The sequence below is a fragment of the Rousettus aegyptiacus genome, unplaced genomic scaffold (assembly GCF_014176215.1).
Source record: "Rousettus aegyptiacus isolate mRouAeg1 unplaced genomic scaffold, mRouAeg1.p scaffold_m13_p_5, whole genome shotgun sequence".
Taxonomy (NCBI): domain Eukaryota; kingdom Metazoa; phylum Chordata; class Mammalia; order Chiroptera; family Pteropodidae; genus Rousettus; species Rousettus aegyptiacus.
The window spans coordinates 41636286-41649075 of NW_023416308.1; the positions used below are offsets into that span (position 1 = coordinate 41636286).

The 12790-nt window shown below is 36.9% G+C and overlaps 1 protein-coding gene across 5 annotated transcripts in view; it reads left to right on the top strand.

Moving 5' to 3' along the window:
- Nucleotides 1-12790, top strand: part of SIK3 (SIK family kinase 3) — a 212998-nt gene that overhangs the window by 168327 nt on the left and 31881 nt on the right. For all 5 annotated transcript variants that reach the window (XM_036220935.1, XM_016134918.2, XM_036220937.1 and 2 more), the window contains exons 7-9: nucleotides 10993-11111; nucleotides 11658-11768; nucleotides 12315-12458. In XM_036220935.1, the coding sequence (XP_036076828.1) occupies nucleotides 10993-11111; nucleotides 11658-11768; nucleotides 12315-12458 (374 nt within the window). The remainder of the gene's footprint in view (nucleotides 1-10992; nucleotides 11112-11657; nucleotides 11769-12314; nucleotides 12459-12790) is intronic.

Consider the following 12790-nt stretch of genomic DNA (forward strand, 5'->3'; position numbering starts at 1 on the left):
ATACTGTTGCAAAGAAATGGCAAGATAAACAAACCACTTCCTCTGCTTCTCCAATATCCACAGCATTTCCTGTGAGCAACTTGAATCTCCTCTACTCTTCACCCCCACCCCCTGCATCATGGCAAAAGATTTTTACTTAAGCCTTACTAGAGCTGGCTTCAAGTAGTGAATGCTGGTAAAATAGCTAACCATGCTGTCAACCACATTATCTGTTAGTGCTTAGAAATAAAAGGTACAGCATTTAGCTACTTAGAAAGAACTGATATTTGTAATATGATCTAAGTCAACATGAAAGTATAAAGACTCAGAGAACACCAACATAATTATCCTAAATGTGGTCACTTTTTAATCTCAGACAAGTAATTCTCTAAGTAGGAATAAATTTAAAAAATAATAATAATAATTAAGTACAGAAAATGGGAAACAACCCAATCTAGGACATAAGTAGACAATTGCTGTGTTACCAGTATGATCTCTCCTACCTGTGCTTAGCCTTGCCTAACATCATGGGCCTGAATTCCAAAGGCCCATCAGAGAATGCTGTCAACAGGATAAGGCATTGGAGAAAATGGAGAAAATGAATTCATAAGGTTGTTCAGTCTTTTCTTAGCTTAAGCATCCTTCAAGTATTACAAAGTTTCAGGTTCATGTGAAGGAAACCTAGAGTGTGCCCCTAGAGTTCATCTACTGTGTATACCTCTAGTTTCTGGGCACTGTTGCACCTCACTAGACCTAGAGTTAATTCTTTATGTGGAGGCTGGAGCCAGCTACTTTCTAGCCTGTTATATCCACTATTACTATACTGCAGAAGGTAGTGTGGTTGAGAGAAGTCCTAAAGAACAAGATACTTTCCTTTCTCAAGCTGTTGTCATGGACTTGAGCTGAGTTTATCCATTTTTCTGCCAAAAGGATCTAGAAACTCCAAAAGAACTGGTATAGTTTTCTAAATTAACACTTGGGAAGCAAAGTAGGGAAGGCCCCATAGTCTAGCTTCTTCTAGCGAAGTTGAATTCCAGAGTATCTACAGCTGTGTGGGAGGCCATGCAAATACAAATGGATACAGTTAGTTCAAGAATTCTAAGCTTCTCTTTATTGTCCGTAATGGGTGGAATAAAGTATCCTCACAATTAGTGAACATTTGTATGTCTGGTTCTTGTTTGATACAAGCTTCCCTTCATGGGCATCCTGATATATACTGAAGACACACTTTCAAGATGGAATGACGTCAGTATAAATTTAAAAGAGGTTGTATTCAAGGCTCAATTGATTTTATACCACCTAGTTTTGTAAGTATGTATATGTCTTCTTTCTCCCCTAGAATGTAAACTCCTTTATATCAGAACTGTATTTCACACATCATCATTGTCCATAAAAGCTAACAGAGCCTGGTATGGTATAAACATTTAGTAAGTATTTTTTAATGACAAACCGAATCATTACCACTTACCTATAGACTCTTACATCAGACCTCTTGTGTTTTATTATTAAATGTTAGGTAACTCACTGATGATGTGAATTATTACTTGGTTTCACATACATTTGTTATGTAGGTACTTAGGTAAATGACCACGTTAAGTGACTTCTAGTTTTAAAAAGGTTTTGATCTATGATAGAGTTAACTTTCTATGTCAAATAAAATAAGTTTAGTTTAGACCAGTGTTTTTGGATTAAACTTATAGCATCCAAAAGAACAGTTAGGTAAAACCCCGAGCCTAAATTACAAAAGGATTACAAGTTGAAACTTGCTGTTTTTTTGAGCCGTTGTGAAGATGAGACTTGGCCTGGTCACATGTATTGGCTCCCACTGCGGGAAGCCAATGACTTAAATTTTTTGAACACCAAACTCATTCACTACTAATACATTTTTTAAAACCATTAGAGGCCTACTTCTTAAACCTTGGTTTGTCTTATTCACCAATCATACTAACTGCTAGCGAATATAGTAATACCAACTGAAGGAAAATTAATTTGTAATGAAAAAACTACAGGGACACTGAGTGCATAGAGATCTCTTGTGGACAATATTTTTGAGTCCTTATTGATTAAGCTTCATATGACTTAATTAATTGTAATACTGCATAAGCATTTTATCACTGGAAATGCAAGACCCAGACTTACATAATGCTTCTGGTGGAGACTGTACTGTGCAGTTCCTGCCAAAAAGCTTCTACTTAGATGCAAACAACTCTGCGCTGATTGGCTTACTTATCAAGAACCACACAACATCTTGCTTGGCTAAAAGCATTTTGTTTAGACAGAATGGGACAGGAGATTAAGGTAGCTCACCCATCAGTTTCATTATACTAAGGGGCTCAGAGTCCTCAAAGCAGATCTCTCATACCTTTTTGAGGCATACTCCACCATGAGGGCGAAAATCTGTGTAGTACTTTTGTGTTAGTGGACACAGAAATCACAAAATATGTCAACAAAGAAATTAGATCTACTTCGAGTTAAGCAGGCCTATGCTGACCATCTCCATGATTTTACCTTATATAATAGAAAACAAGCAGATAAATACTGGTACTGCCCTATTTATTATTACCCTTTTTAAGCAAACTGTCACCTAGCTTATGGTAACCCTATAGAGGCAAATAGAGAAAGGGAGGAAGTTCTAAGTGGAAAGACTCCAGAGATTTGGATAATAGCTAATATTCATTGACTACTTTCTACATACCAGACACTATTGCATTAGCTTATTTAATATTCAAAACAACCCAACAACCCTATGACGTAAGCTGCTATTGTCACTTGATAGACAAGAAAATTGAGACGTGTTAAGTTTAAATAACATACCCAAAATCTCACAGCTAGAAAGTGGCAGAGCTTAGATTTGAACCCTTGTGGTCTTGTTTCAGAAACATCTAACTTCTTTGCTTATGTTTTAATTCTCAATAAATACTTATCTTCCAAGTTATTCTAAGTATCAAAGAGTCCTAGAATAGACATATTTTTCCATCTACATCTGGATCATTTATTGTAAAAAAAGTTAGTTTCAAGTACTCTATATTGGACTCCAGAATAAAACTGAGCCAGAAGTTTGTTCTATAATGATTGATATTAGGACTTAAAGATATATTTAAATAATGCTATGATAGTATTAGGAACAAATTTTTATTTAAAACATGTGAACTGCGAATTGGACAACCTCTAGTGTAACAGTATAGCATGCCAGAGACTTTTCAAGGTCGGGTAGTTGTTGGTATCTCCAGCCTTTAAGTCAGTATCTCCTAATTCTAAATCTTAATTCTGGAAGCATCACAGCCACCTAGGAAAACTGTTGAAAATAAGAAAAGTTTAAGAAGTAGACATTATTTTTCTAATAAATGGAGGAGATACATGGGTCAAACATTTGTTTTCTCCTCAGTCTGTCTCAGGTTGATAAACTGTTAAAACTGAAGAGAAGGCCTTCTGTTTATTGATTCTTAATAGAAGCTTTTCTTATCGGCTCCATCTTTATTTGCTAAATTGTGCCAAGCCATCTCCCTTTGGCCTTTGTGTTCAACCACAGAAAGTGTCTCAAAGGATCAAAGGATGTACTTATAAGGAATTTCATTTCTATTCCAGAACATTCTGATGATAATTTGCAGAAAACGGTGGTGTTAGGATTTGTATTTAAACCAAGAACTCTCCACTTTCTTGTCTGATCTCTCGCTGTAATACTTATCTTTCTAGTAATGTTATTCTATACCCAGTACTGGGACTCTCACTTTTTATTACAGTTAATTCTAAGATTATGTATTTTCTTTGGTTGTGTTAAATTGCTATTGGCTGCTACTTCAAGTAAAATCCCTTAACTTGCAAGTTAGAAATGCTTATATATTTCTATTGTGACATAAATGCATTGACATTTAATTTAGAGAATAAAAATCTTCTAATCCATAGAGCACTGTTGTTCTAATAATATCCAGTAAAATAAAATTTCATGCCAACTTCAACAACAACCAAAAAAAACCCCTGTATTTTGTATGGTTGCATTTAGCATTTAGGTAATCTCTGAATTCATCTATATAGGGTAGTACATTTGGTGTATGTTATTTTTATATAGAAATGTCTTATTTCAAGACCATTTGTCCACATTGTTTAGATTTTTAAATAGTCACTATGTAAAATAGGTTTGACCTTAGCTGACAGCTGACAATGACAGAGTTTCCCCAGGCATATTTAAAAATGTCTTTTCTAGGGCTTAGTCCACAGTGAGGATCCCTAACTCTGGCCAGCTTCTTACCAAATGAAGGTATCTTGGAAAGAACACCCATAATTTCTTATTTACTTTTTAATTATTTCTGTAGGGATCATGACATAGCAAGATAGTCTCACTATTTTAGCCATGATTATGACAGGATCAGGACCTTATGACAGACTTTATTATTTTTTTTATTAAGAAAAGCAGCATGTCTTATGCATGGTTTTTCATTTTGGAAAAGGCTGATAGCATTAAAGAAGAGCTCTGGATCACAAACATTTGTAGATTTAGAATGTGTAAAGTAAGGGCATAGACTCTTAGCAAAACCATGTTCCTCCATCCAGAGATTGTCCTTGCAGACCATTTAAAAATCCTGTTCTACTTGTCTGCTGTAATAGTATCAGTCCTTCCCCAGACTGGTACCTGAGCTGGACAAAGTGAATGGATAACAGAATCAGGCAGTATAGCAAATGGCACCCTTGTTCCGAAAAACTTAATACTTTGGTGCTATTTAACTTTTATAAAAAATATATAAAGTCATTTATTTTCTAGGAAAACAGATGTTTTAGAAATTTAATAGCCAATTTATTTTTGTCGTCTTTTTGAATTTTGAGATTTGAGGAAAACAGAGCCTCTTTGGAACTTTAATTGTTTTAGAGAGTTAAATATTATTGAGAAGTTTGTTAAAATTATTGAAAATAAAGAACTCTTGGGCTAAATACTTTGGAATTACCTTTGAACACACTTAGTATTTACTGGAAAGAGCATACAAGAAACCAGACAATACCTTTCCTCCAAGCACCTATAAGAAACATGAATTTCCTGGATAATTACTTTTTCCTTGCATTCTTTCCATGCCTTCTGGCACACAGATGTCTTCTGTTTCCCCAGCTCAAAGTAATTTTATGTGGTCAGAAAGACTCTATGACTCAGTTTCTTTCAGACCATTCCTTTGCCCACAGAGCTGAAAATGACTACTTTGCCATGTCCCATACTTTTGGCACCACATGAAGGATTTAAGGGACATTTGGCATTCCCTCCCTTATAGGATCAGCCTGAAGATTCTAGTTCCCTAAATCACCTCCTATCTTTTCTCCTTGTCTATGATTCCTTGATTAGGAAAGCCTGTTGTTTCTAGCCTTCCATTATAATCTTCGTCACCGTGCAACAAGCAGAGTGTATAAACTTAAGTTCATTCTTCTGTAGTGCATTTAATTCAACTTAACATTGCCTTTTAACATTGTTTTCCAGCTAGTTCACAGTCTTCTGACCATGAATTTACCAAGCCCATTTTTTATTAACTTGGCATATAGATGATGACCCTATCATGATGGAATCTGTGAATATCATATGGCGTTTGATCTGTCAGAAGAAGAATGAAATTGATTTGATTTGCTTTTATCTAGATATGCTGGCTACTACCTAAAACATCAATAATTAATTTATTTTAGGTACTATGCAGGTTAAGAACTCTGGCTTTGGAGTAAGACTAACCAGAATTTGTATCCTGGTTTTGCCTCATATTATCTGGTCAAATTTCTCTATTTCTCTTATTTTTAATTTCTTTATAAAATGGATATAATAAATAATAGGAGTTGTCGTGTGAATTAAATGCTTAAATTAAATGAACTTAAAGGGTTTAGCAGTCTATCATGTAAGTGCTTAATAAATGTTAGTAATTATTATTAAGTAATATATTTGGAGGATTGCTCTTTTAATCTTTCATTCCATCCTTCCCTGTTTTGTTTTTACTCTTTTCTCTGTCACTCACTCTCTTAACATGCTAAAGATATATTATTAACACTTTCAGTTAAATCCCTGGGGTTTATGGAGAACACTTATCTGCCAAGAGTTGTTTTGCTGTATCATAACCTTGATGTTATGGGTATGCTCCCATGCAGATGTTTCCTCAAGTGGTAATCTGATTTACAGATTATTCTGTATAGTCTCAGAAAAGATCAGTAAGGAAGTACCCCCGGTGTGAGACAAAGAGCTCTAAAGCTCAAAGGGGACAGCCTTGCAAATCATGTGATCCTGGTTTTGCCCCCAAACAGTGCCATCTCTCAATCTTCTGTAAAATGATAGTTATCTACTTTCTTTAACTTGAAAAATGGAAAATGCCCATTTTATTGTGGGTTCTTAGAATCCGATTATTAAAGTTTTTTGAAGGAATTGTAGCAGTCATCTAATTCCCTATTTCTTTTTATTGGCATTATTGAAGGCCTATTACTCAGTAAGAGACAGTCTCTGTCCTTCAAGGACTCCCAGTTTTCCTCACACCTAATGCTGGGAGCCCTTCTAGTGACAAATGCCAGCCTCTAATTAAACATGTCTAGTGATAATAAGTTCACTATTTCACAAGACAAATCATCCCCTTTTCACAGTTACATGGTTTTTAGAGTTGGGGGTACCAAGGGGTTCCTCATATCCAATTGTTTCTGGACTCAATTTTGCACATGAGATCTTGCTCAGAACACTAATCTATAATTTGGATAAAATTAGCTGTGCTCCAGGTGTGGCTCTGGCCGCTTGACTGCCTATCCCCTCTTACTTCCCTAAAGAGCCCCCCTCAGATCCCTAGGACCCTGATCCAGTAATTTGGATCAACTTTAATAGTTAAGAAGACTTTTCCTAAATTGAACTTACTTCCTGAATATTCTATGTTTAGGCCCCTGGAACAACGTGATGTAAAGCCGCTTTGTCTTCTTCATAAAAACCCTTCAGATTTGAATACCCAGTATGTTCCTTCCTGCCTTTACCTTCATTTCTCCAAGATAAATCAGCCTCATTGCTTTTAACAGATAGCATGCTTCCAAAGTTTTAGTCAGGAAATTCTTTCTTTAGTTATTCTATTTCTTCTTCTAGTCTGGGAACTGGAGACAGAACTACTGTCTTTGGTGAATTTGAAGTTGGTTTTTAATACCCCTTCCCCATCCTTCACTTTTTGCCTTTCAGGCTGAATATTTTCAACTTCTTAGAGAAAGCTGTTTATTATCAAGGTCAAAAAAGAAAAGATGTTAAAGACTTGGCCTTCTTAGATGGAATCACATTGGCAATCTCTACTGAATTCCAGTCTTAGACCCTGCGCACATAGCAGCGCTCTCTCCAATCATCCAAACACAGGGCAAGGCCTGAGCCCTGCATCCTCCAGTTAATATTCTGTTGGCGTATCAAGTTTCATGGGCCCACAGTGATTTTCATTGCAGAGACCGCTTGGCGTCTTGTGTAGAACAAATGAAAGCAGCCTCTGAATGATGCTGCTGCTCTGGCACACACAAGCAGAACAGCAGATTCCTGTATTGCCCAAAGTGCTTCAGTTTCATTCAGTATCACAGGCTCTGCCTTTTGGGCAAGAACAAGTGATGGAGCCATTTTGACATTAGAGTATTTCTTGGAATCTGGGAAAGTTGATGTTTGTACCTTTTAATCTGAGGCCCCCTCTTTTTTCCACTTATTTTAATTGACTGTTCTGTGCTTGATTCTCTTATTAGGTTTAAGAGCATTTATTCCTTTTGTTTCCACCCTCTTTCCACGTTTTATGTAGAATAGTCCATCTAAATCTAGTTTGAATTTAACTTCATGAGCTGTATATATGACACTTAGGAAGTATGAGTTGATAGTACTAACTTTCTGCATTTTGTCATATTTGATCTGTGCAACCTATGAAAAGTGTAGATTTCTGTTTCTTTGCATGCTAGGTATTATGTAGGGCATAGAACGTAAGAGCTCTTGTCCTCTAGGTATAACTACTGCAACAAGGGCTTCTTAACCTGGGACCCATAGACACCTAGAGAATCTATTGCACACTTTTTTGGCTGCTTTAACAGCCTAAAAATTACATGCAAAATTTTGTGTATGTTCTTGTTTGCATTTTTCTGGAGATTTTTCAAGGCATCTGAGGCCAAAAAAATGGTTACAGATGACTAAATAGAGGCTTCAAGATCATGAAATTGAACTAGATATGTCTTCTAATCAGGACATATTATAGTGGTGTTGATTAATTTTTTATTTAAGGAAATTGTCTTTTAAAATCTCTGTTTTAAATCAAGCTTGTAACTGAATGTCATTCTGCATTGGTCATCTGAATCAGGACTCATGTGCTAAATGCTATGTGGAAACCAAAAGAAAACAGGAAGAGTGCCATCTAGAGGTTCTAACAAGAATTTCATGGCTTTGGAACCAAGTCCAGGCCTTCTCTACAAAGGGGCTTTAGCTTTAGTAACTTTCTAAATTAAGAACATTTTTTTCCCTCAAGTAATTGCAGACTATAAAGGCATGTGTCAGTGATATTTATAACCTATACAGATGTTATATTATGGGGTCTATGCTTGCTATTCTGGAAACAATTTTAATAAAAGCTTAATGTCGTAAATTGCACTTACTCTTTTTTAGAGATGTAGGAACTTCAGGCTTTAGGATCTACACTGAATATGAATATACTTTTAATCACAAAGCAAGAACAAATAAATGCCTTCTAAAATCATTTTGATATAGGGACTTTGTTGTATTTTCTTTTAAAGTTAGAATAAAGTAAAAATTAAGAGTAATTTGCCTTAATTATTCTTAGTATTCCTTTAAAGGTTATAATATAGAATGGTATTTACCAAATGTGCAGAAATTGTAGGGTTGCAGAATCGAATTCACTCTGAAAAAATAGAGCAAACAATTTATATCTATATGAAGATGTATAGCAGGGCAGTCAAGAGCATAGCTGTAAAGTTCCAGCACTGCCATTATTTTGCAATGTTGAGTTTGTTAGTTAACTTGTTTCTTCTTCTTTTATAAATGGCATTAATCATATCTAATTTAAGGGTGTTGTGAAGATAAATGAAAAAAGTTAATCACAGTGCCTTGTATATAAAAAATCTTTTCAAATTAGAAATAATTTATTATTGTTATCACTAGCCAGTTTTGTTTTCAGCACAGCTATAATGAAATACAAACAAAATTTTTAAACAGAAAGTTACTACAGAATTTTATAGTTTTAAAGAGCATCTCCACAAATACAGCCTCATTTGATTAGAATAGGTATTCAATAAATACCTATTTGTTATATATATTCAGTAGCTATTTATTTAGCTCCTATTAGGGGTAATAACCATCTTTGCTATTAAAGGTTTGGTACTGAAAATAGTGGTAAGAAAGACATGGACCTTACATTGTGGTGGGGAAGTTAGACAATAAGCAAGTAAATAAATAAGATGATTTCACAAAGTTGTAGGTGTGAAGAAAATTAGTATCATGTAATAGAGAGTGACTGAAGGCCTATTTTAGGTGGCCAGGGAAGAGCTTTGTGAGGAAGTAACATTTAAGCCCTACCCAAATGACAAAGAGCCATTTGATATGAAGGCCAGAGGAGCATCCATTGCAGCTAAAGGAAACAGCAGATGTAGAGGCCATGGGAAGGAGTATGTTAAACATGTGCACCAGCTAGGAAGAATGCCAGTGTGGCTGGAGCTCAATGAGACAAGGGAAGAATGGCAAGAGAGATGAGCTCAGAGACGGAGGCTCGGAACCGTATGCCCAAGACTTTAGAGTTTATCCTGAGGGTTATGGAAAGAGTTTGGAGAGTCGTAGGCATGGTAGTAATATACTCAGATTTATGTTTTAGAAATAGCCCCTTTGCTTCTCTATGGAGAATAGATTGTAAAGGAGTAAGAATAGAAACAGGAAGACCAGTTAGGAGACTTTTGCAATAGTCTAAGGGAGAGATGATGGTGTCTTGGGTGAAGATGTTAAATGAATAGTTCAGGAATTTGGATCCTGCCCACAGCTCTGAATAGTACAAAGGCATTACAGCATGTGGTAAAGAGCACCAGCCAAAGAGTCAGACTGTCTGGTTTGAAATCCGACTTACCATGTGACCTTGGACAAGTTTCTTCTCTGCACCTAATTTTAACCATCTTTGAAATGGGAATGATGATAGTACCTTCGTCCTGTCTGTGAGGATTAATTGAGATAATAATCATTGTAAAGTGCTCAGAAGAGTGTCTGTTAATACTGCTGTTTTTATTATCACTACCACCGCCTTTGTCACAAGCACTACTTCTACATCATCCTCAATACCCTCAATTTACAGATGAGAAAACTTAGAGGGTGTTTTCAAAATTAAAATATATTCTTTTTGATTTTGAATCCATCATTCTTCCTGCAATATATTTTGTAATATGATCTCTGAGAGAGAACTCTCTATTGATCTGAATCTGTAGGTCAGAGTCCAGTTGTATGCACCTGCAGATGTTTAAACAACATTGAGAAAATGATAAATAGGCCAGCAGAAAGTCCCAGTGTGTGGTAGGGAGGCATCTTGTGCCTCTGCCTCTCTCCCCGCACCTTGAAGGATTAGAAATTTTAATTCCCTGAATTTTGAAGAGAGCTTTTAGTCACCTAAGCCAAAAGTGTTAGTGCGTACATAGTAATACACACTGTGAGGAAAGAACTCACTGTTTTGAGGACCTTAAAAGATACTTAATCTCTTTCAAAGACATTCAGCTCTTCATCAGTTGTGTTAAATGGGGCCATGCATAATATAAATCAATGAAATATATGGATTATCCCCAGACTTTTTCTAATTGGACGTTTACTGAAGGTATTAACCAGATTACCAGATTAGAATTTCTCTTTTCTTTACCTTTCTGCCTTTGCCTAGTCCCTTCTGGATTAAGCAATGACATAGGTAAGATCAAGGAGCAAGAGAGACAAATTAGAAGCAAGGAGCTTGAAAATCTACCTCTTAACATTGCCTCCCTAGAGGCAGCCCCATTGTGCCTCCTTCATGGAGACTGAGGCAGGCTCTTTGTCTCTTGCAGAATGTGAGCACTTGATCCGCCACATGCTGGTACTGGACCCAAATAAGCGCCTCTCTATGGAGCAGATCTGCAAGCACAAGTGGATGAAGCTAGGGGACACCGATCCCAACTTTGACAGGGTAAGGGTGGGACCACTTGCTTTAAGGAACTCTTCTCAGAGCTAGTGGAATCTCTTTTGCATGAGATTATAATCAAGCCAGGACCTGAAAAGGCAGCATGGGGAACAAACTGTTGTGTAACACGAAAGCAACAGAGTGAAAGAAGGAATTTTAAACCGGCTGAGTTGTTGGAGAATAGTGATACCACTTGTCCCCAAGTCACAGTCCCTTCCTGGCTTTTGAGACGGTACAGCCCATGATTGTGTAGCTCACCCAACGTGGAGATGTCTCCTTCCTCTCATAAGTATGCTCAGTTCGATGGCTCCTATAGCATATCTTTATTTAAACCATATGGCCATCCCAAGTACCCCAAGAAGCTCAAGAAAGTGGGGATCTTGTCTGCTCACAGCTGAGCACCAAGGGTTTGATGCTTAGGTTTTATCTGAAACCAAAAATATCCCAAGCTAAGGGACATGGAGCAGCTTGTTCATTACATATGATATGTTATTTTAACATGGCTAATTGCGGGGGGGGGGTGTTGATATCTTGACTGTTTTTATGTTACAGTTAATAGCTGAATGCCAACAACTAAAGGAAGAAAGACAGGTGGACCCCCTGAATGAGGATGTCCTCTTGGCCATGGAGGACATGGGATTGGACAAAGAGCGAACACTACAGGTATCTCTGAAGGAGTGGAGAACAAAGTGAGATGTAGCCATACTCTCTCTGTCCTGCCTTTTTCATTTTTTCTCCTCCCTTGGAACTTGGGTCTTTTTTTAGTTTTGTTTTTTAATTTTTCAATTAATTACAATTGACATACAATATTATGTTAGTTTCAGGTATGCAACATAGTATTAGACATTTATAAAACTTATGAAGTGATCCCCCCAATAAGTCTATCACCCATCTGACACTATACATAGTTATTACAATATTACTGACTATATTCCCTGTGCTGTACTTTACATCCTAATGACTATTTTTGTGACTGCCAGTTTGTACTTCTTAATCCCTTCTCATTTTCCACCCATCCCCCTTACTCCCCTCCTATCTGGTGACCATCAGGAATGTGAGTCTTTTTGTTTTCCTCCTGTTCTTCCTCTGCCCCTCACTGGACCTTGGAAAGAAGGTGCTTTGGTCTTCTAATGTTATTCTTGAAAGGGTTTGGTCATGGACTTGCCATTTCACCAGGATTTTTTACTCTTTTCCCTTCTCTCCTGGTAGTCATTAAGATCAGATGCCTATGATCACTATAGTGCCATCTACAGCCTTCTGTGTGATCGACATAAGAGACATAAAACCCTGCGTGTCGGAGCACCTCCTAGCATGCCCCGAGCCATGGCCTTTGCAGCACCAGTCAATATCCAGGTGGGCAATTACTTCAGTGACCTGATTCAGGACAAGTAGCATTGGGGGCAGGGGTGTGGTTAGCCATTGCTCACTAACTCTTAAGTCAAGAGAGTTTCCTATTCTTCCTTACCTCTGTCATCTCTTTTGTCAGAGGTCAAGCAAAGATTTGAACCTTTCTTAGAAAGCATGAAAGCATATTGGAGTCCTCAAGATGGACATCAGTAGTTGCAATTTTCTTTTTTTAAGAAATGGCAACTAAGAGACTGTTGTCTTTAAAGAATGCTTTCTTATTGTAGCTTCTAAGGGCAGAAGAATCAAAGACTCAGAGGTAGAAACATATATTAGCAATC